General features: G+C 38.5%; 2 protein-coding genes across 5 annotated transcripts; one reads left to right on the forward strand and one right to left on the reverse strand.

Moving 5' to 3' along the window:
* The first annotated feature begins 265 nt into the window (after positions 1-265).
* On the forward strand, positions 266-12682 carry LOC137393099 (uncharacterized). Of its 3 annotated transcripts, none has more exons than XM_068079512.1 (9): positions 266-386; positions 2015-2122; positions 3459-3513; positions 3644-3845; positions 4132-4226; positions 6554-6841; positions 9182-9307; positions 11710-11875; positions 12237-12681. In XM_068079512.1, the coding sequence occupies exons 3-9, from the start codon at positions 3469-3471 to the stop codon at positions 12422-12424; spliced, it is 1110 nt and encodes a 369-aa protein (XP_067935613.1). In that variant the 5' UTR covers positions 266-386; positions 2015-2122; positions 3459-3468; the 3' UTR covers positions 12425-12681. The 3 variants fall into 3 exon arrangements, with proteins under 3 accessions (XP_067935613.1, XP_067935612.1, XP_067935614.1); XM_068079511.1 differs by lacking the exon at positions 266-386 and adding an exon at positions 1314-1392; XM_068079513.1 differs by lacking the exons at positions 266-386; positions 2015-2122 and adding an exon at positions 2804-2861 and having other exon boundaries at positions 12237-12682.
* Positions 12592-21769, reverse strand: LOC137393100 (malignant fibrous histiocytoma-amplified sequence 1 homolog). Of its 2 annotated transcripts, none has more exons than XM_068079514.1 (4): positions 21744-21769; positions 17514-17748; positions 14528-14777; positions 12592-13277 (listed from the first exon to the last, which is right to left on the reverse strand). In XM_068079514.1, exons 1-4 carry the CDS (start codon positions 21767-21769, stop codon positions 12976-12978), a joined length of 813 nt encoding a protein of 270 aa, XP_067935615.1. In that variant the 3' UTR covers positions 12592-12975. The 2 variants fall into 2 exon arrangements, with proteins under 2 accessions (XP_067935615.1, XP_067935616.1); XM_068079515.1 differs by lacking the exon at positions 21744-21769 and adding an exon at positions 17904-17997.
* Between the last annotated feature and the right edge of the window lie 16 nt (positions 21770-21785).

Below are 21785 nucleotides of genomic sequence, written 5' to 3' on the forward strand. Positions count from 1 at the left end.
CATACGCCTGCTCGCTGCTCTCTACACCAACAGGTATGTTCTACAGCTCATTCTTGTGTATTCCTATAGGTGACAGTGGCACACAAAGACTCGCTTGATTCTGCGCTTGTTTTTTGTGTTCTTGTTGGTTTTGCTAATGTGTGACAATCATGAGGTTTGTTTGTTTGTTTGTTTCATGTATTCATGCTGGTCTTTAGAGTAATGGGCTACCCTTGTCCTAATTATTGTATGTTTCCATTATACTGATGATTTAGAGATAAATTTTAGTGTATTATTTTGTTTTCAGGATTTGGAAGAGTTTAAGAAGACAACAGTTTACACATGTGTGAGACTTGCTTAGTGAGGCTCGGTGCTCATTTACCTTTACTATCTAAGATCATTTAAAGGTAACATTAGCTTAGACATTGAGTGCTTAGTGATTGGCTTGTAGATCATTTGCTTTTGGAATTTGCTTTTCATGCTTAATCCGCATTGATCTGTCAGTTTGGAATGTCAGCTCTCTTCTTTTTTCTCTCTCGCTTTGTTTTTCCGGATCATTTAGGGTAAAGAGCAATATCCACTCATTTTGGTGCCTATTATACCTGGTTTCCTTAGTTGAACTGCCGCCAGCTTATTCCTATGTTAGACCTCATTTATTATGCCGTTGGCACGCTATAGACGAAATCATTTAATGTTTTTTGCCCTCTAAATTTAGCATAAGTTCTGCTAAGTGGGAGGCCACCTCCGTTCTGGCACGCTCGAGTGAATAGATTTCATCTGCGGTTGGGAATTTGTGAAGCTGGGTAATTCTGCCAGTGCACGCATGGTACGCCACGCCCTAAACATTCACTCACTCACATGCTTATGTTCACATTTATCATGTTAGTTGAGTCAGTGTTCATATGAGCCGAGGTGCAGACGGGCATGTCTCCAGTTTTGCAGTTTCTCCAGCCTGCAGTTAGTGTGAAGAGAAGTTACTTCTTACAGCTGTCTCGTGCAAATATTGGCATTACTTCTTCGCTATTTGTTCAGTCTACTTGATGAAGGAAAACTCTGATACCTCGTATGCGTCTCTCTTTTGTTGTGATCATCGGCATAGAGAGTGCATTGTGTCACTAGTAAATAGTGGACCGGTTGGTTTCCTCTCGTTTGCATCCTATTCTTTTCTTTCTTTATTCAGCATTTATTGTGTCATTGGCGCCATTTCGCTCGCGTCCTATTGGTCGACTGTTCTGGCTTGGAGTAAGCTAATCAAAAGCCTTTCTATTGAATTGATTTCTGTAGCATCCATGTTTGGTAGCACGCTTCGCTACCCGCCTGCATTCTAGTTTCGCTAGTCACCGTAGCGATAGTATGCTTGCCGACTCAATCTCGTATTGGAGTTACTACTAACTGTCTTGCTCGAGCAAATCGGTAAGTTTATTCTGGTAAATGCTTCTAGTCTATGTATGACTTCATTCTTTTTATTTTTAGCTGGTTGATTCTGTCTGGCGTTCCTTATGCACTGCACCACATGAGTTGATAGAGCGTGTCTGTCTCAGCCTGACCCAATTCTCATACATCTTCCCTACACTCATTTGTCCAATATGTCAACCGCAACATCTACAATGAAATAAAGGATTTACTAATTCAGAATTCACCTGTATCACTACTTATTGAGACTTTCGTTTGGCTAAGGTCGTCTAGTACCTAATCTGGTCAGCGATTAGGTCGTGTTTTTGTGAGTCTGAGCTCATAGTAGGAGATCTTTGACAGTTGGCAGCTGAGTTAAGTGCAAGCAGTGAGGAATCAATAACTGGTCGATGGAATACACTCACTTTTTATTCACCGAGAGCTTAAATTCATTTCCCATTCAAGTGTGTGTATGTTCAAGCGTGTATTTTATGAGCAGTAAATGCAAATATAAACGCTTTTGTATTTTTCCATTTGAATTTGAACAAAAGCTCATTGAAGTCTTGCAATGAAGGCTCTGTCCAATCAGCTTATTGGCTGTATGAGACCTTTTGTTAAATTTTGTTTGTTATGTTGATCGCAGGCTGTGTTGCTAGCCAGCTCGCTGGATCAATCACTCACCACAAAGGGCACGTCTATGATGTCGTGATCAACCTCCAACGCGTCGTGCTTGCATTCTGTCAACGTCTAGGTAGGCATATTTTCTGATTAGATGTGAACTAGTCACAAACACCCCGTGTTTTTGTCAGTTTTAAAGGACTCGAGGGAGTCTCGCGCTGATGGTAGAGGCCTAAACAAGACTGTCCTGGTTTCTTGTGGTGCTCGATTGTCCATAATTCTAGCACCATGTGAAATCAGTGCAGTCTACATGTCAACTCTGGGGTCGTCATCATATGGAGTCGCGCAATCATTTGCATATTCTGGAGGGAATCCTTCGGAGTGTTTCATGTTAGTTTCTATAGTTCCATTTGGCCAGGAGTATACGCCACAAATGCTCACAATGCGGCTGACCACCTGCTATTGGTGTCTCCTTTTGTTAGTCGCTTTGTCTCTAATTGCTTTGTCGTGAAATGAGCGACATGCTAGCTCCACAAAAGCTTTTTTCTATCGTCATTGGAGTGTGAACAAAGTGGATGATTGTGTGGCCGAAGGCAGCAAGGGGTGTGAGCAACTAGTCTCTTTTCATGAACATATCAGACTTGCTGGTGGTTTATGGGTAGCTAGTAGTGCGGGCAACTGATCTCTTGTGTTGTGTAGATTGGACTATTGGTGGTGGTCTATGGGTAGCTAGGAGTGTGGGCAACTGATCTCTCGTGGTGGATAGATTAAACATATGTTCTAGCACCATGTGAAATCAGTTTTCCACTTCTCACATAAGTCAACAGTGTACAAGACTCACACTAGTTGTACAAATCTACTTACTGGCCATGGTAAGTAGCTGCCCTGCGTTCCCGAGCATATGACAGTAACTTCATACCACCTCATCATACCAGTTCAACAATATTATCCCAATTTTACTCACTCACAATATTTTACTCGCAATATTAACCCACTTTACTATTGAGATGCCCAAGTAATATATTTATATAATGTGTTTAATCTACACTGTCTTGTGGCTGTCACTTATAGCTGTTGTCCAATTATTCTCTTTTAGCTCAAGCCTTTTATCATAAACCATCTAATGCAAAAATACATGATATACAACTAGAATCTAGGCTTTAGTAATAATAACCTGTCATCTACTGTCACCACTAATGGAATGGTCAATCGCAGCTCACTCAGCTCAGGTCTTTTTGAGCCAGAATTATCAATGTATTTAGCAGGGAGGGGCAAGTGGTATTGTAAAAACGCTAGATGGTATAAGAGAGAGCGCATAACATGGAAGCTAGAAATGTTATTGATGCCGTTGTTTATTCCATTTCTGTTTGCGGTCTTAATTTTCTTTCTTGTCCGTAGCTTGTGTCAGGGAAGCTATTTCTTTATTGTAAGGTACAGATCTGTAAAATGACAAATATTTACATTTGTAGAAACCTTAACATGGAAGAGATGAGGAGACCACCTGTCTGCCACCGTCATAAACAGGTAAGTCTTCTCCTCTGCTTGTATAAAATAAATGTTACATTTCTAATGAGACTAACTTAACTTGACCTAGGAGTTTGGCTAAAGTTAGTCAACTTGTGGACACGTCGCAATGCAACCCATTCCTATACAGGATGTCATAGAAGAAGACCCCGAGCTCGTAACACCATCACCTCAACCACCGGCAGAAAATGAAGCTAATGAACGGGATATCGCTGATTTGCCCTGGCATCACGCTCAGCTCGTCTCTCTCTATGGATGGCAGGCAGCTGAAGATATAATTCACCCCAAGATGGAGAAAAAGCAATTGATAGAAACAGATAGGCAAGCGGAAAGTGAGTTAAGTAGTTGGTCTCCCTTCTCACTGTATTCCCAGGACGACGAACAAAGAACTCAAATAACTGCAACGTTGCAGCTCAGCGTCTGTTTGGTTTTTTATGATGCCGTGCACATGGCGGTTTATGCTTGGTTAAATTTGCATAATAAAACTTAACTCCAAATCAATACTCGCAAGTAGGCAGCCATTGAAATATGTATGATCAAGTGGTGTGCTGATGAAAGGGGCTGCAAATGCAGTCCGGCACATGGGTCATGTATAATTCACCGCTTTGTCCTTTGAAGGGCATGCAAGCGCTGCGCAACTATGGGCTATGCTAAGAGCTCAGTCTAATGGAAAATTGTTGGAAGAGGATAGAAAGATTCCAAACAGTTTGAAGGTGAGGTCCTTAGGGTGGAGTGCTTGCTTGCTCGTATTGTGCCTTTTAAATGCTGGAATATCTCAGGAATGCTCAGGGATTATGCGGGTCATTATGGTTCAAAGTGTGCAGGGTGCCCTTCTGCTTTCGTACGCTGCATGTTCCTGTATTAGCTTACCCAGTCCCTACCATGCCAGAATGATAAAGTCCTCATATAATAGTTAGTGTGCCCTATCTACCCTCCTTTCTGCTCTCCCAAACAATCATATTGAGTCGAATCTTCTTAATTAGCTGACTTCGGCACAATTTTTTGTCATTACAAAGGTTTTCGTAATAGCTTGAAAAATATTCACTGAGTTAGTCCGTGATTTTAAAAAGTGCCTAATATAGCTTTCTGTATTTATCACTTTACTGGTGCTTTGTCATCGTGTCTATAATATAACTGTATTGCAATACACTCTTGGTAGACCACTGTAACAACACTGTACTGTATTGGTAGAGCATTGTTAATAACTAACACTGTACACTCGACAGCGCGTATTGTTAATGTACTCTATAGGTAGTGTACACTATTAATGGAGTAATGTATCGGAAAATACACACGGCTGGAGGTTCACTTTATAACTGACAGTATTTCTCTCATATATAATCAGACAGCCTCCACGTTGGTGTTCAGGAGGCTGTCTCTCAGTAATCAGACCGAGTTGGGAAACCCAATATTTTAGTGACTTGGTGGAAGATACAGAGCGCATGTGAGTGAAGTTTGAACAAAATCGTCTAAAATTGTGAAAAATCATCGGGTTTACACAGATTAACAGACACACGACGACAAGTTGGATTTGTTTATACAGATTAACTCTATCAGTGCCTGATTCTATCGGCAATATATTGTATTCTATCAATACTGTATTGTGTCGACGGTGTACTTCAGTATTATATTGTTGCAATTGCCTTCATGTATTTCAGTAGTAGTGTGGGATGGTAGTAGGGGATTTGTCTTGCTAGTAATATAAAATTGTGGCACTGGTAATCAATATGATATTATTACTTGTGATTCTAGCTTGCATGAAAAATTGCTCTGTCTCAAATTCCCGAGGGTTGTTCTGACACCACATACTGTCTGGTGAAAGTCGACACTTAAATTGCTAGAGCTCTCCGTTGCGTGTCGAACCCCAATTGAGACTGACTACTCGCCATTGTCGTTAACTGAGCAACGTTTGGTGCAATTTCTTCTCTTATCCATGCGATGATTTGATTGTGTTTATTTATCGCGTTGAAAGGAGCCACTTATAGTATGACGCAGTCGCCTTTTCACTCGTGATACGGCTTTCCAGCGTGACATGCGCTAGGCTTGGCTGTTAGGACTAGTAACGCTCGGGTCGTCTAAAACAAACTCCCAACTCCTATATTTCAAATATTGATTCGTTAATGGACGAGTGGCGCTGAGAGATGAATAATAAGTTTAGCATGGTAGACTGTCAATACTCGCACAATGTAAGCAAATTCTCTCTGCTATTGCAACTAGATGCGTGCACTTAAGCGATACCCTCATTTTTGACGCATGCAGTAGCGTGAGTCAAGAATGAGGTTAATACACTAAGTCATTTTATGACTAGAGGCTCATTTTACAACAACGTAACTTTTTGTTGATTGTTATTATTATATGGCCTGAATTGGCTTGAGCCACTGCATCGGGATGAAAATGGTTTTTTGGCCATTTTTGGAGCGAGTCATGATCTGGTCCAACCCTAAATGCGGGCATCGTTAGAAGGCCCAACCCTAAATGCGGGCATCATTAGAAGGCCCAACCATGAATGCGGGCATCGTTAGAAGGCCCAACCCTAAATGCGGGCATCGTTAGAAGGCCCAACCATAAATGCGGGCACCGTTAGAAGGCTGCTACTTTAAGCAAAGTACTTGTCCTTATTCCTCAATTTGAAGAAGTTTCATCAATTAACGTGAGTTATTTTCTTTCGTAATCACGGTTAAATGACGGATTTGCTCATAGCCAAGAGAAACTGAAAATATCAAATCTACTTTATGATAGAAAGCAAGCTATTGGAGTATCAACCTACAACACCTAGCATTTATAATCAAATTGCTCTATGCCCTTGACGTGGTCGTTAAAACTATTAGTCGCTTATGCCTTTTGGGTAAGATTTTCCAACTAATGGTTTGGCCAATGTATGGCCGGTTGATACCATCCCTCATGGGCAATGTAACCGAAGCAGATGTATTGAGGCCTGGCTACACACTTTGACTAGACGATTTGTAGCTTTTCAAGATGTGCACAGCTGACGCTTTTTAAACTATATGTACTTCTAGTTTAGACGTACTCGTGCTTGTAGGAGTCGTACGGCGCATTTGTCAGACAGCTTGTGTTGAATGAAGGAGAAGTGCCTGTGAAGCGAAATTTTTATGAAAAAGAAGATGTGGATGATATGGACCATCTCGTGGACAGGAGGAAGCTGCTTAGGACCCTCGACATCAGGCATAAAACAGAGCTGATGGGTCGTTCCTCAAAGATTAATCAAGACAAGACCAACATCCTCTTGTTCAACAACCCTCTTCCAGATCTCGTAAACGCTTCTGGTGAAGAGGGCATCGACAGATATCTTCCGTCTTGGCTGGAAAGTGTAAGTGACTCATTTTCCTTTAGTCATCCCTATTCCTTCCCTTTATGTTAAATTTATTTATTCAACACATTCTGATGGCCTGTTTTTCCTTTTTGTTTTTCACCACATTGCTCCAAGTCTTAATCTTTGATTATTTTAGTTATGGTATAAAATGTGATCAATAACCTATATAGCTCGAGATCAGATATTGACCATGATGTTAAAATACCGTAAATTCTGGTGTATAAGTTGAAAATTTGACTTCAAGCTTAAAAATCCATCCTCGACTTATACAGAGGTCACATTTTTCGTGACGCAAATCCTAGTAAACTGCAAGTCAAAATTACTTGATATGACATATAGACATATATATTTATAAAATAGTAAAATACTAGTAATCCTACTCAACATAAGATGGATCAAACACAAAGTCTAATTTTTCATCGCTCAAATTGTAATCGCAAGGATTCTCTTCAGGAAAAGCGTGTTTTTTTCGAATTCAATGCTTTTTTTCGTAGTATCTGCCTACAAGCCCACATTTGGGTAATCCATTTGACAAATCCATTATCGTCCATTCATCCTTTTCTTGCACATGAATTTTCACTGAGCCGTCCTCTCTCGTTCTTTTGTTAACTGTTGTATATATTGTTGACAGCACAAAACGCGTGGCCGTTTTTGATGATGGCATATTTAAATGCCATTTCTTCAGCTACGCATCGCACACCTCTGATACTGAATGAACTATTGTCAATCGAATGATTTGAGCCAGAGAAGAGGATCGTTTTGAACTAAATTTTTAACCTTGGTTTATATGCCGGGTCAACTTGTATGCCGGAATTGGCAGCAGTTTGAAAATGCTCAGACAACCAAGTTACGCAGGCCAAGGGCTGACAAACATGAAAAGTGCGTGCTAGTAGTTTGGCATATGGCACTTTTGTTTAATAAGTATGCTTTTGCCCTGAGCATATGTAAGTTTGTAGTACTAGGTAAAAACTCACATATGCTCATATACCGTAAGTCATTCTCTAGCCACGCGGCTTGTCGTTGGGCGCAGCTTGTCGTTGGGCACGGGTTCTGGTTCAAGGTCATAGACCGCAGGCTGAAAGCCATTCTTTTAAAACTTACGTGGGGCTCAGGGTGGCTTCTCGATAAATGCGGCCTCTGCTCAGCTCCCGTGCTATAACCATAGAATCGCATTCACGATACACTTTTATGTGCGGGGTTTTGGCGACCTACTCGCTTATTATCAAGGTCATGTTTATGGAATACTTTATACTAAAGATGAATTTATCGCTCTAAGTCGAGATGAATTCGTGACACACGAGTGAGAGACAAGTGGTTGGGATCGTGTTAATACCTGCTGACACCGAAGCAGAAACTATGGACCAAACTGAGTGCAAAATAGTTTTTCTTATTCAAGAGGACGGTGGTATAGCGAAACCCGTCTCAACACTCTCACTCCTGAAGGGGTCAAGGACGACAAAATCTTATTCGTTAGTTGCGATCTGTGGGCATATGCGGGCTTGTTGGTAAGGGCGGCTAGATACCACAGGGGGCTTGTTGGAGGATTATTTTTTCCTTCGTGAGTCATCTGTTTGTGAGCACAAGCCACGCGGCTTGAGCATGATGACTTACGGTACAAACTTACCTGTTATTGATGCGTAGACTATCACTCACCATACATTATACTATCACTCGGTGTTCAATATATTATCATTTGGTATACAGTATGTTAGCATTAAGTCTACAATATTTTATCACTCGGTGCACAATAAGTTAGCACTTGGTGTACTATCAGTCGGTGTACAATATACTATTATTACTCATGTACAATATATTATCATTCAGTGTACAAAATACTATTACTCAATAGTATACAATATGCTATCATTCAGTAGTGTACAAAATAATAGCATTCATGTACAATATGATAGCATTCAGTGTACCATACACTATTACTCATGTACGATATACTATCACTGTACATTATTCTAACACTCACTGTACATTATACTATCACTGTACATTATTTTAACACTCAGTGTACATTATACTATCACTGTACATTATTCTAACTCTCAGTGTACAATATACTATCGCTGTACATTATTCTAACACTCACTGTACAATATATTATCACTGTACATTATTCTAACACTCAGTGTACATCATACTATCACTGTGCATTATTCTAACTCTCAGTGTACATTATACTATCACTGTACATTATACTATCACTGTACATTATACTATCACTGTACATTATTCTAACACTCAGTGTACATTATACTATCATTCAATCACTCGGTGTACAATATATCATTTTTAAGATGTCTAAAGCTACCAAAATTATCTTTGTAGGATGATTCATCTGAGGCTAGCTACAGAAAGTGGCTCGGTGAAGACAGAGAAGTTTCGCTGCCGAATGAGTCAGATAACCTGATTGAGTTGGTACGACCAATAGCGAGAGATACTTCAAGACATAATGTGAGTTTCTTGAACAGGCTTTAGCATCTACGATTTCTTATCACCTTATTTCTCAGCATCTGCTGTAACCTTGGTGACCAAAAATTTTGAATTGACTACAAACTATGAGAACGTAACAGGAAAAACTGACATTTTTTATTCTGTTTGCTTGAAAACAAAACAGTTTCTTTTAGCAGTTTCTAAAATTAATCGTAAAATCTACAAAGGCCAATGTTAGTCCTGCATCAGTAAGGTTGGTTCTATGAAAAACCTAGATTGTGTTGGCCCTGTCTGCGCATGTAAGCATGTTTCTTCCTTTATCATCATCGAACAGTTCTGTTTGCTCAAACGGTTTTCCAGTCGTCGCTTTTCCTCCGTAGCAGCAATCTCCCCTGTCCTCTATTCTGTGTGATGGTTTTAGCTGTGGTAATGTCTATTCAAAGTTTTTCGGTGTTTTACTTGATGTTTTTCCATGCGATCTTTCGGATTCCATTTTTCTAAGGTTGATCAAGGTAGATACAGTTTCTGTATCATTTCCTATAAGCATTCCTGGGCTATTTTACAGCATATCACCTTAGCTATAGACAACATCCGGCTATCTTTGTGTCCACTTGCTAGCTATAAACACGCAGGAGCCATCCTCTCCTGATCCATGTAGTTCATCGATGAGCACAGTAACACTCAATCTTTATATTCGGCGTAACTATTTAATAAGGTTAGCTAAAGAGAGGTAATGTGGTAACTGCATATTCAAGTAGGAGTTGTCTGCCCTTCATCAAAATTAGTTTTCAGAAATGTAGGAGTTATCGGCACATTGATTCATGTTTGTGAATGTCATGGTAGTTCCTGTACTATTCAGGTTTGAAATCAAAAACCAAATTTAAAACTAAATTTGCTTTTAAATCATTTTGATTTTTGACTGTAGTAAGCAAAACAATTATCGTTGACAGTTTTATAGATGAGTCTTTATGTAAGCCAAGTTTTACATTAATAGTTGTAAAAGATTTCTTTCACAGTGTCATATCATACTTCAGTTGATGTTGCAGTGTTGCAAACAATATTCAATTTTTGAGAGAACTTCTCCAAACTACATTCGACTTGATGTATTTACTTTTAAAATGAGTTCAGAGATCCAACATCCATTGGTTAAAATTTTGAGAAAACACAAACAGTTAAGGCCTGAGATTTTAGTTTTCTTTTACGAATGAAGTGTTTTCCAATGATCATTTGCATAAACTAAAATGGTCATGCATGGTTGCTAAAATTTGCCAAACATTTCATCACAGTCACACAATTGATTGACCAATTGGCAGTACTAACCCAGTGCAACCGAGCAGATGTGTCGCTGGCTATTATCACAAGTGTTGTCAAGACTTGAAACTACTAAAATGATCATGTAGTAAAACTAACAAACCAGAATTGATAAAAAATAATTATATTTTACTGGCCAATCAGCTTCAACAGATTATTTTAATCCAGTATTGTTAGTGAACTTGTCATTGGGTAGTTATACAACATTTTAATAACACCCAATTTTAAATCCAGTATCGAGTAATTTTATTGTTTGCTTGTGATAGAGAATTTACTTACAAGAAAGAAAGGTATCACCGTATTGTAAATTATTAAATATACTTTCTAAATTACGGTAGCTAAGTTTTGGTTACCGCCTGATTTGTGAAAGCGAATCATTATTTGTTTAAACAGGTTGGCATTTGTGATAAATTCTTCTTTTCGTGCTAATTTATTTCATGTACCAAGCGAGCATCATTGTACATGTAAATGCAAAGCCTACTCAAAACATTATGTATCCGGATCAATCAACTAATTCTTCTACAAAAACTTTTAAGTAATTTCAGAAAATAAACAAGAATTTAGTATTGTGAAAGGTTCAATATGCCATAAATTAAAAAGTAAAATATTTCCGGAGGTTTTGAGTACTGGTCTGACGTTCTTCGTGATACGATGTTCAATTTTAGGTATGATTTAATGTGATCATATTGCAAGTTATACTGGCAGAAGGCGGGTCGAAAGCATTTGAATTCGTATTTTCACCATTTCTGATAAGCATATGCCACTGGTGTCGGAAAAAAAACTGCTGGTAAATTAGGATTTATGGTTTTAAAATGATTTATGTAATATGTGCTCAACAAACCGAAAAAGAATGATGAGTGCTTTTTGTCAACAAGCTGTTAATTGGTTGATTTGATTGTCACAAATGTCTGTCACTCGGAATATTCAGTTATACAGGCGCAGCGAGAAATTGTATGACAATGGTTCACTTGAAATTATGTGATCTAACCCACCATGCTTTGTGTTAACACATTTAAATGTTTGAACATAATAGCCTCGTCGCAAGCTTCATGCACATTTAGTACCACTATACATAGTTGGCTAAATAAATTGTATCATTTTAATTGTTGTAGGGCCCGCCCAGGGTTGTGTTTCTTACCGAAAAAGAGGCTGGTGCTGAGAGAGGCAGGTTCTCCGACAAATACAAATCCAAAGAGGCAGAGCATTCAACAGATAGACCGAAGGGAAGTCCACCAGTCTTAGCTTCTGCTCCAATAGAGCTAAAAGCCTTCAAAGGAGGTGTGTTGTAGGATAGGCGTCACACTGTTTCACGCAAGCAAGCGGAACCCAGACTTACCCATTTTCAGTCCGTAGTTGCTTCTTAGCCATCCTTCAAACAGTTGAACAAGTAGAGCTGTTTAACCCATTTTCTGATGCGAACTTTATGTTCAGCAAATGATAAACGGATAGAACCCAGGCCATTGAGATTGCCAACTTTGGCGTGTATTGATGGTTTCAAAAGGTTTTGGATGTTTGGCTGAATGGCTTAGTCAAGCTGTGCTAACCAAGACTTTTTGTGTTAAGTTCTCTTCGTACTTACTCCGTGAGGTCAAATATAAAATTGACGGAAAATTTAAAACTACATCAATTTTGGTTTCAGATGCAGTGAGAGCTAAAACTTCACAAACGAAAGCACAAAAGCAAGATCCAACATGGCAGCCATTGACCCTGAATGCACTAGTTGCATATTCTGACAAAAGAGACACTCGGGGAGTTGGGCAGTTTCGCAACGGCAGAGCAGAAGTGTACAAAACATTCAACAGTCTGGCTACTCCAGAGTGTTCTTGACTTCTACCCATTAAAACTATTTATTACTGTATCCGTCCTTCACATTTACAAGTCACAACGCTCATTCATTTTTGTTCTTTTTTTCTATGTACTCATTTTGATGTGATACGAATGCTGACCTGGTTGGTGCTGTTATAAAATTTTGGGAGTACTGTATTGATTAGCTCTTAGTCTCCCACTTTTTGGTTTTATTTTTGCAGTAAGTGCACAAATTCATGTTCCATGTATGAAATACAAAATATTTAATAGCAAAAAATTGCCGATGTTGTTACTAGCTCTCAAAAATGTTGTCCAAAGAATATGCAATAAATAAGTAAATTGATAGATTGGAGCAACAGATCCAAATGATAGATACATGTGTGCTACAATGATGCTAGCAAACCAATACTCACACATGCATTAAAACATAAGTAACTACCAGAGATAGCGATGTTCATTTTTTGCAAGAGAAATGCAATGGATATGTAAAATCTATCGTCAGCTAATCATCCCGATTCAACATTGTTGGAGTATGGAGAACAAAAAGCTCAAAAGTTTGTGCTACAAAAATTTCACCTTTCCACCACATTTTTTCCTTGCTTACTTTTGAAATACTGTCCAATAGCTTTAGGTCCTTGCTTTGCAACGTGCATAGGTGGGTTTCTTAGCGGGTTGCCATCAAGAGCACTCGAGGTACACCAACGTGTCCAGTCAAGCCTCGAAAGCTTTCCAAAGTTTGCTGGTAAAGAGCTGATATTGTTGCTGCTTAGCCAGAGTGTCTCAAGACGTTGCAACTGGCAGAAGGATTCAGGTAGTTCCTGCAGCTGGTTGTAGTTGAGCAGCAAAGTTTGCAGGTTGCTCATATTAGAGATTGCTGTCAATATTAATAACTATATCTAGTTGTTATTACAACAAAATAAACAATATTAATAGATGACCTCACTAGTTGTTACAGCGAAATAGACAACATTCGGTTGTTTAACAAGAAAATAAGCAATTTAATCTGCTAAGAAAACAGTTTACCACAAAGAGTTTCTGTAAACAAAATTAAAATAACCGTGTGAATTTTTTTGTAATTTTTGCTTTGTTAAGAAGTTTTTTATGTACATGCATTCTGAGCGTTAACTGGCATAGCGTATTGACATCAATGTGACGGGACTGCATCACCTTACGGTCATCGTCAGGTGATGCATATTGGCATCAATGTGACGGGACTGCATCACCTGACAGTCATCGTCAGGTGATGCATATTGGCATCAATGTGACGGGACTGCATCACCTGACGGTCATCGTCAGGTGACGGGACTGCATCACCTGACGGTCATCGTCAGGTGATGCATATTGGCATCAATGTGACGGGACTGCATCACCTGACGGTCATCGTCAGGTGACGGGACTGCATCACCTGATGGTCATCGTCAGGTGATGCAGTAGAAAACTTGTAACGATTTGCTTTATAAGATCTCGTTAATACAAATATGTCATTAGATGATTAAAATGATCTTTCATTTCAGTTTGTAAATTAGAATATTAAAAATAGCGATTTATATTTTGGTGTGTTGGTAACTTGACATAAATTATTACTTTGTTTTTGTTAATCTGTCTCTATGTGTTACCTTGAGACTAATTCACATTGATCTCTGTTCAGATGTAAGACATGATATGATACAGATGGTTGTTTAATTTCGTTAAACATTTCTGTTTGTATCAAACGACTTTTTCAGGTGAATAACAACCAATGTGAACATAGCTTCAAGTTAAAACTGTTGGCTATGGAATTCTGGACCTGTTCAAACACTGAATAAACAAGCTTTCTTAATTAGCTTAATTTTTTAAAAATTTATTTTGTTACGGTATCTTCAGGTCAACTACTAGTCCTGAACTGGATAAAACATTTTAAGAATTTTTTGACAAACCAAACAGCGTTACTGTATCACAAAGGATAGGGGAAACATTTTTCATCTGATTAAATAATCGTAATATTAACAAACACCACTAAATATTAGTTATATAAAAATGTAACAAAGTTTCTAAAAATGTCAATGCATCACCATTGTTTGCAAAATGTAGGCAACGCTTGGGTTAGTTCACATAATTTGAGCCAAACAGCATGTAATGTCATACCTGCAGGTAACTCCATCAAGTAATTATTAGAGAAGTCTAAAAAAACAAGATCAGGTAGGTTTAGAATTTCTTCAGGAAGATCTCTAAACTGGTTATTGGAACAGTGAAGACTCTTTAGTGCCCTCAGCTTGCAGAAGTTGCTGGGCAGAGACCTGAGCAGGTTGTTACTGAGAGCGAGTCTCTCTAAACCTTTCAGGTAGCCGATTTCTTCTGGAAGACTTTTAAGCTGGTTGGTATCCAAAATAAGCACCTAAGTGGGACACGAAAACACGATCACTGAGGAATGGCAGACAGGTGCTGCAGATTCTCATTGGTTACACATAAGTCAGTAGCAGGAGGAACGCTTACAGTTGTAGCCAGGTAATTATGTCTTAACTACCTTCTTGATTAGTTTACTGTAATGACAGTCGTAACCAAATAACTATTCATAGTTACATTTTCATTTGCCGCTTAATTATTGTTAAGTACTAGTGTTACGGTGGGCGCTTCCGCAATTGCCCTTGATAGCTGAAAGCCAAATCTGCAGGTCCAGAAAAGGAAATGTTACAGTTATGCCAAAGGCCTAGTTTTTCAAGATTGGTCATGAATTTGGCTTTAGCTTCATCCATTTTCCTTCAGAAGAGAGCAAGTTCAATGCTATCTTAAAACTTAGCAATCACCAATTGCCATACACTCTGGCTACTCTACCATAAGAGTAAATGAGTGCATTCTTATGATAAGAACACTTATCTGTAGAAACATAAATAAAACTTATTCACCATTAACAACGGTGACTATTTGTAGCAGCTCGGTACAGCAGAGGTCCTTAACCTGGGATCATCGATGCAATGAACAATGACAATGACAAGTAATGACAGGTGAATTCTTTGAGCAACAAGTATCACATCCGTTACTATCGTCCTGTGGGAATATTGCATGCTACGAGAAACTTTGTACTCTGTATCATAAATTCACTGCTGCCAACAACAGCTTTTCTGATCTTTAAAAATGGCTTCGAAAGCATGGAATCGGCTGCCTGCTGACATCTGAAAATCAAAAACACTATTTTATTTAGGACGATCTTGAAGCTGCCCTGCTGTCAAGGCTTGAGTAGTCTGAGTAGTGGTTGGGCTGTCTTGTTTCTTTATCTATTAAACTACAGTGATTTTTCCATCCATGTGAGCCACACTTTGTTCATTTCCTGAAAACTGGGCTCTGTACCTTGATTAGCCAAGCTGTTGTGCACAAGGAGCCTTTATCAATGATTTTTATGGTGTATTTTTTGCAATTGTCTACGTGATGAAAAAATAAAATTCAAAGCAATAACCATCATTTCAGAAATGTGAAGTATCCAAAATTTATCAAATACCGAGCTTGAAGGAAAGTAGCCATTTGGACAACCCAACAAAGAATCTACAGTGTCTAAACACATAACGTGTTTATCTGTTGCTAATTGGCAAGAGCTGACAGAACTGAGCTGACAGAATTTAACCATAACTGCCACGTACAACTTTTATCATTTTTTCTAGGTAAACCAGACACGCTGATTCCAATTTTGTACTCCAAATAAAGATTGGTCCACCAACTTTCAAAGCCATGAAGGCGTTTTTATAGCGTTTCAATATCCGTCTCGATAACAACACAATCGGCAGAACAAGCTTCGCCCATAAATATGTGACATAGCCTAGCTTTTTAGGAATGGAAGTTAGGGATGTTTAGTCCGATTTAGAATGATAAAAATGGGTGTCTTAAAACCCATTATTGTCTCAGTTCAGCCTGTAAAATAGTCTGTCTTTTATGAAAGGTAGATAAACTATTTAAAACTGCTCGTAGTTTGTTACATGATGTTTAATAGCTGAATGCCAAGAAAAATGAGTTCAAAAAAGCATGATTTTATCACAAGCTAGCGTTGTTATCTCATTTTTTTGAGCTTATTGTTAAATATGCAATTTTAAATAGTTTATCTACCTTTCAGAAAATACTGAGATTATTTTGAAGGCTGAATTTAAATAATAATGGGTTTTAAGACACCCATTTCTATCATTTTAAATCAGAATAAGCATTCCCAATTTCGGTTCCTAAAAAGCTATAGCTTTACGTCACATATTTATGGGGGGAGCTTGTTGTGCCGATCGTGTCGTTTTCAAGACCGATATTAAAACGCTGTAAAAAGCCTTCATTATTCTGAAAGTTAGTGAAGCAATCTTTATTTTGAGTACAAAATCGGAAGTAGCGTGTCTGATTTACCTAGAAAAAACGATAAATGTTGTATGTGGCAGTTATGGTTCAAGTTGAATCATAGAAACATATTACACACTGCCAAATCTGTACATTTCTGACATATATTGTGCTATTTATAGACCATAAGAGTAGTCTGATTACACAGCGTTAATACACAGCCAAAATTCACTTTAAAAACAGGAACAACACAAATTTTACTCATTAGTGAGAAAAATAAAGCGGAATGAAAACTGACTACTTCTGTTGAGAGAAAATCCAACTCATGATGAACAACAAAGAGCAGTGAAGAAATTACTCTGGATGATGAATGTTATTAAAAAACAAAACCATTTTGTTACGTTTCATACTTAACGACAAATCTTCAAAAGTAGGCAGTTTGTTTCAAGAATTTCCATTCCAGCTTTGTTAAAAAATTCAAGCTGTTTTTATACTTCAAACTTGAAAGCTTTTAACGAACTCCGATGACTTGTAACCAAAAATTGAATAGTTGACTTCTTGTTAGCACAGACGAACTGACGACCTTTTATGTTGACAATTTTACCCACCTCACTATCTGCCTCATCTATACCATCAATCAAATCTAGTAATACTTGCTCGGCATTCCTTAGAAATCTTTTAGAATCAGTCACTTCTGTTGATTTAAAGAGTCTACCAGACGAGCCTTTTAATTGTACACCAAAAGAAGCTCTGGTAAAAAGTGATGGAGTATGCGCTACCCCTAGATATAGGCAGACGGAAGAGATGGCTAGCACTACAGCGAGAATACCTTGAGGAGGGCAAGCTGTCCTATCTCCTTCGGAATGCTCGTCAATTGGAAGAAGAGGCAAGTTTCCCTCTCAGGGCTTAGGTCAAGGACTTCCAGATCCAACATACTGAACAGGCTTCTTGGTAGACTTTTTAGCTCTTTTCCATGAACTTTGAATTTTTTCATTCCGGGAAACTTTTGATCATCCGTGGTTATTCTCATTTTCATCTGACGGAGAGAAGTCATGTTCGGCGCTCTGCAAGTATTAATCAGCCACCTTACAGCCAAGAGTCGATAAGTTAGAGTAGACCAGCTGTATCTGTACCTTTTCTCATCGTTAATGTCACTAGACAGTTTCCGTATTGACCGTGATGCTTTGTTAGAACAAAGTCTTGAATGAGATTTGCCTACCTTGAATAATGATGTCCTTTAGATAATGCTATTTCCTCTAAAACTGTTGACACTATGCAGACAGTATGATATCCTAGCTAAAATCTATATCGCCATGCCAGCTCTGGTGCTGTGCTCTGACAGGCATTTGCATATTATCGCCCTGACCTTTCTACATATATGTATACCTATATGAAACTAACTTATTCCTTTGGAGAGCAAAGCTTTAGCCTATAATAGACCAGTGTCTCAGTTACGTATCTCTGCTGATAGGAGGCTTTACAACGGGCTAGCAATTGAAGTCTACCAACAAAAGGCATTATAAATATTAGATAAGAACAGGCAACAAAGCATTAGTGTTACACAGGACAGAAGTTGATCAGCTCAGCGCTTAGCCAACAGGAACCATTTCTATCACTAACCATAATGTCATAGTTCTCAACAGCCTTCATCCTTGCATGCTTCCATAATTTCAAATTCTAATGAACTTTTTCAAATTAGAGACAATATCACATGGAAAGTCCACCGATGCCATATGACCGTTCACACCACACTATAGCTAGTATTGTTCACTAGTACCCTGGCTGTCCAGTGTGCTGTATGAAATCATAAGGTGTGTTTTAATGCACAGCGAATCACACTCTGCACAATCATTCTGGAAGCTCAATGATGGTTGATGGGTACAGGTGTTTGAGTGTCTTGAAGTCGCAAGTTCAAATCCTGTACGTTGCTGTCTTTTCCCCATTTCCAATCGTGGCTTTGGACAGACAGACGAACATGACCCTTATTATATTAAATATTTGAGTGTCACATGCAAGAATGATACTATGCCAGCTCCTGTCGCTAGTTGTCTAGTACATCTACTTGACTACACTTTAAAGCAGGTTTTGTATCAAAATTTTGACAAGCAGAAAGAAAATGGCAAAATGCGTTGGCCTGCATTGCAATAGATTCTTCTGAGAATGTACTATCAGCACCAGCAATAATGCAGTGTGTTTACTATCGGTCCAGCAACAAGCCTCAACAGTTATCACTATGTTTCCATGACGCACATGATTTGCAAATTTCAGCCAATCCGCAAGTTAACAACATCATGGAAACAGCATAAATCCGCAAGCTAAGTGAGTTTTGCAATTCGCCAAACATTAACGAAAATCCATCATGCTTGGGAATAATGGAAACAGCACTTGCGAATGATGTGCATTAAAATACCGCGCCAGCTATTCTATTTTAAACATTTTCAATAGTTCCGCTGTCTGTTTTCGATCAAGTTTCACGTATTTGCGTCGCTAACACACGCGTCGCTAACTGCATCCCTAATTATTAACTTATATCATACAATTTTTACTTTTTTCAACAAGACGCCAGAGTCAATCAGTTATATGCCTTAAAGGTTGACTTGCAACAAAATTCCCATTACCGTTATTTGATATGAAAAAATTCATCATGTCTTATTCTGTTGTGTTGTAGGTGCAAAATATGTGAAAAGGTGATTACAAGCTCTTAAAAGCTTAAAAACGAACAGAAAATCGCAGCCACACGAGACCGCCGTAGTTTGGATTCCCTTTCCAAAATGGCTCAAATGTGATGTAGTTGTGAGAGATGGTTTCTGTTTACACTTTCTTGCAACCTTATTCGTTGAAACATTTTCACAAATATACTTCACGCATTCAATAAAACTGTGTCTATTGTTTTTACGCGTCTGTTTTATCGTCATTGTAATGCTGTCACTTTTAGCACTGATATTTTATAACGTACCGTAAAAAATCGTTAAACTTTTAACCTTAGCTCGAAAGAGTACATATCATTGTCTGATAATCATGCCGAGCCTGTTGGTCACCTGTGATAATCAAAAAGTGCTGCAAAAATTATTTGCGAAGTAGTGGGTCACATGATCAGAGAACGACTTGACGATTGAACAATGCCGAAATAAAACTGCAAAGTGGCGAGCATCTATATTCGATACGGGATCTTCGGTAAAACCCGAAGTGTTTGTCATAAACTAGTACTACAACAAGTTTTATATTGAGCTTTTTATTGGCCTTTCAATTCACGTGAGAATATACGTGTCAAGACGATGATCAAATTTCGTGGTTACGTCATCGAAATAAAGAGATTCTAATCAACGGCCGCTTTTCGTTTTTGAGCTTTTAAGAGCTTGTAATTACATTTCCACATATTTGGCACTTACAACACAACAGAGTAAGACATGGTGAATCTTTTGATACCAAATAACTGTAATGTGAATTTTGTTGCAAGTCAACCTTTAATATCGACCTACATACATAGTCATATACCTCGATATCTACCTACATACATAGTCATGTACCTCGATATCGACCTACATACATAGTTATATACCTCAATGTCAACCTACATACATAGTTATTGAAATTTATGTTACATATTCCAGTTTATTTATTATCGAGTATCTGATGGCATCTCACGTTTGTTGCTTGAAGATTTTGTTGTTATCAAGCGTTCATTTAAATGGATACTAAATGTATTGGATTCGTTATAGTACAGTAACAAGCCTTTTGATTTGAGTGTATAATGTAGGAGTGTACGATGTAGGAGTGTACGATGGGGGAATGTACGATGGGGGAGTGTACGACGGGGGAGTGTACGACAGGGGAGTGTACGACAGGGAATGTACGATGGGAATGTACGATGGGGAATGTACGATGGTGGAGTGTACGATGGGGAGTGTACGATGGAGGAGTGTACGATGGAGGAGTGTACGATGGGGGAGTGTATGATGGGGGAGTGTACGGTGGGGGAGTGTACGATGGGGGAATGTACGATGGGGGAATGTACGATGGAGGAGTGTACGATGGAGGAGTGTACGATGGGGGAGTGTACGATGGGGGAGTGTACGATGGAAGAGTCTACGATGGAAGAGTCTACGATGGAGGAGTCTACGATGGAGGAGTGTACGATGGAGGAGTCTATGATGGAGGAGTGTACGATGGAGGAGTGTACGATGGAGGATTTCTTACTGCTAGTTTTACCTATTACGTATTCTATATTCATTAAACTAAGATAAATTTAAAAAAAAACTTGAGCTTTTTTATGAAAATCATTAAAAACATTGGAGTGCTTTTCAAACCATTACTGAAAAAGATTTTGAAGCTTTCTATAACGTCTTATAATAAACTCTACCCAATCATATGCTGTAAGCGCATTTGAGTAACATAACATTGGTCTACCACAACCACCTAACACTGACTGTTTCTCATAGCTAACTAATATCACGGTCTCTGATAGCTAAGGAGCAGGCATCTAGTAAGTGATGCTAGACTCCTTGTGCAGATAGCATATAGTTGGTGCCACAAACATCTTATGCAAACAGAGCGGTGTCCGGATGGTGGCAGTTTTAGGAAGTGACATTTTAAGCAGATGTCCAATTGTATTGCGCAGTTAGAGACATTTTAAGGAGATAAAGAGTAGATATTACTGTCTGTAGGTTAATCACAACACCTAATATTACTAGCTGTTAGGTTATAATGACCACAAATAGTGTGTAGTTCGATTACCTGGAATCTGAGGCGCATGTTTCCACTGATCGCTGGCTGCATGACGATGAGGAGACTAAGCTCATATTCAATGGCTGCGCACAAGTTTGTATGATTTCTCTCTAAGCAATCTTTTCTGTTTATACAGTATAACTGGCAGCACTTAAAAGGTCAGCGCTACAAAGTTTATTCTTTTCAAATGTGACTAGGGACAATTTCGTGAATGTAATCGATAAATAATTGCTAATATTATAAATAGGACATGTCGTTAAATAAAAGATTTCCCATAATATAAAAACCAACACAGTGGCAGCTGTTCAAATTATGACTAGAGTGGAAATTTTACCTATTCACAAGAAGTACTGGTTTCATTTTACTAATTGTAAGG

Source organism: Watersipora subatra, chromosome 4 (assembly GCF_963576615.1).
Source record: "Watersipora subatra chromosome 4, tzWatSuba1.1, whole genome shotgun sequence".
Taxonomy (NCBI): domain Eukaryota; kingdom Metazoa; phylum Bryozoa; class Gymnolaemata; order Cheilostomatida; family Watersiporidae; genus Watersipora; species Watersipora subatra.

Coding starts and splice junctions, on each gene's coding strand:
- LOC137393100 (XM_068079514.1), bottom strand. CDS start 21,769: ATGAAACCAGTACTTCTTGTGAATAG. Junction 14,778..17,513: donor GACAGCTTGCCCTCCTCAAG/GTATTCTCGCTG, acceptor TGTCCCACTTAG/GTGCTTATTTTGGATACCAA. Junction 13,278..14,527: donor CTTGATGGAGTTACCTGCAG/GTATGACATTAC, acceptor TAATATTGACAG/CAATCTCTAATATGAGCAAC.
- LOC137393099 (XM_068079512.1), top strand. CDS start 3,469: ATGGAAGAGATGAGGAGACCACCTGTCTGCCACCGTCATAAACAG. Junction 4,227..6,553: donor AGATTCCAAACAGTTTGAAG/GTGAGGTCCTTA, acceptor TCGTGCTTGTAG/GAGTCGTACGGCGCATTTGT. Junction 9,308..11,709: donor GAGATACTTCAAGACATAAT/GTGAGTTTCTTG, acceptor TAATTGTTGTAG/GGCCCGCCCAGGGTTGTGTT.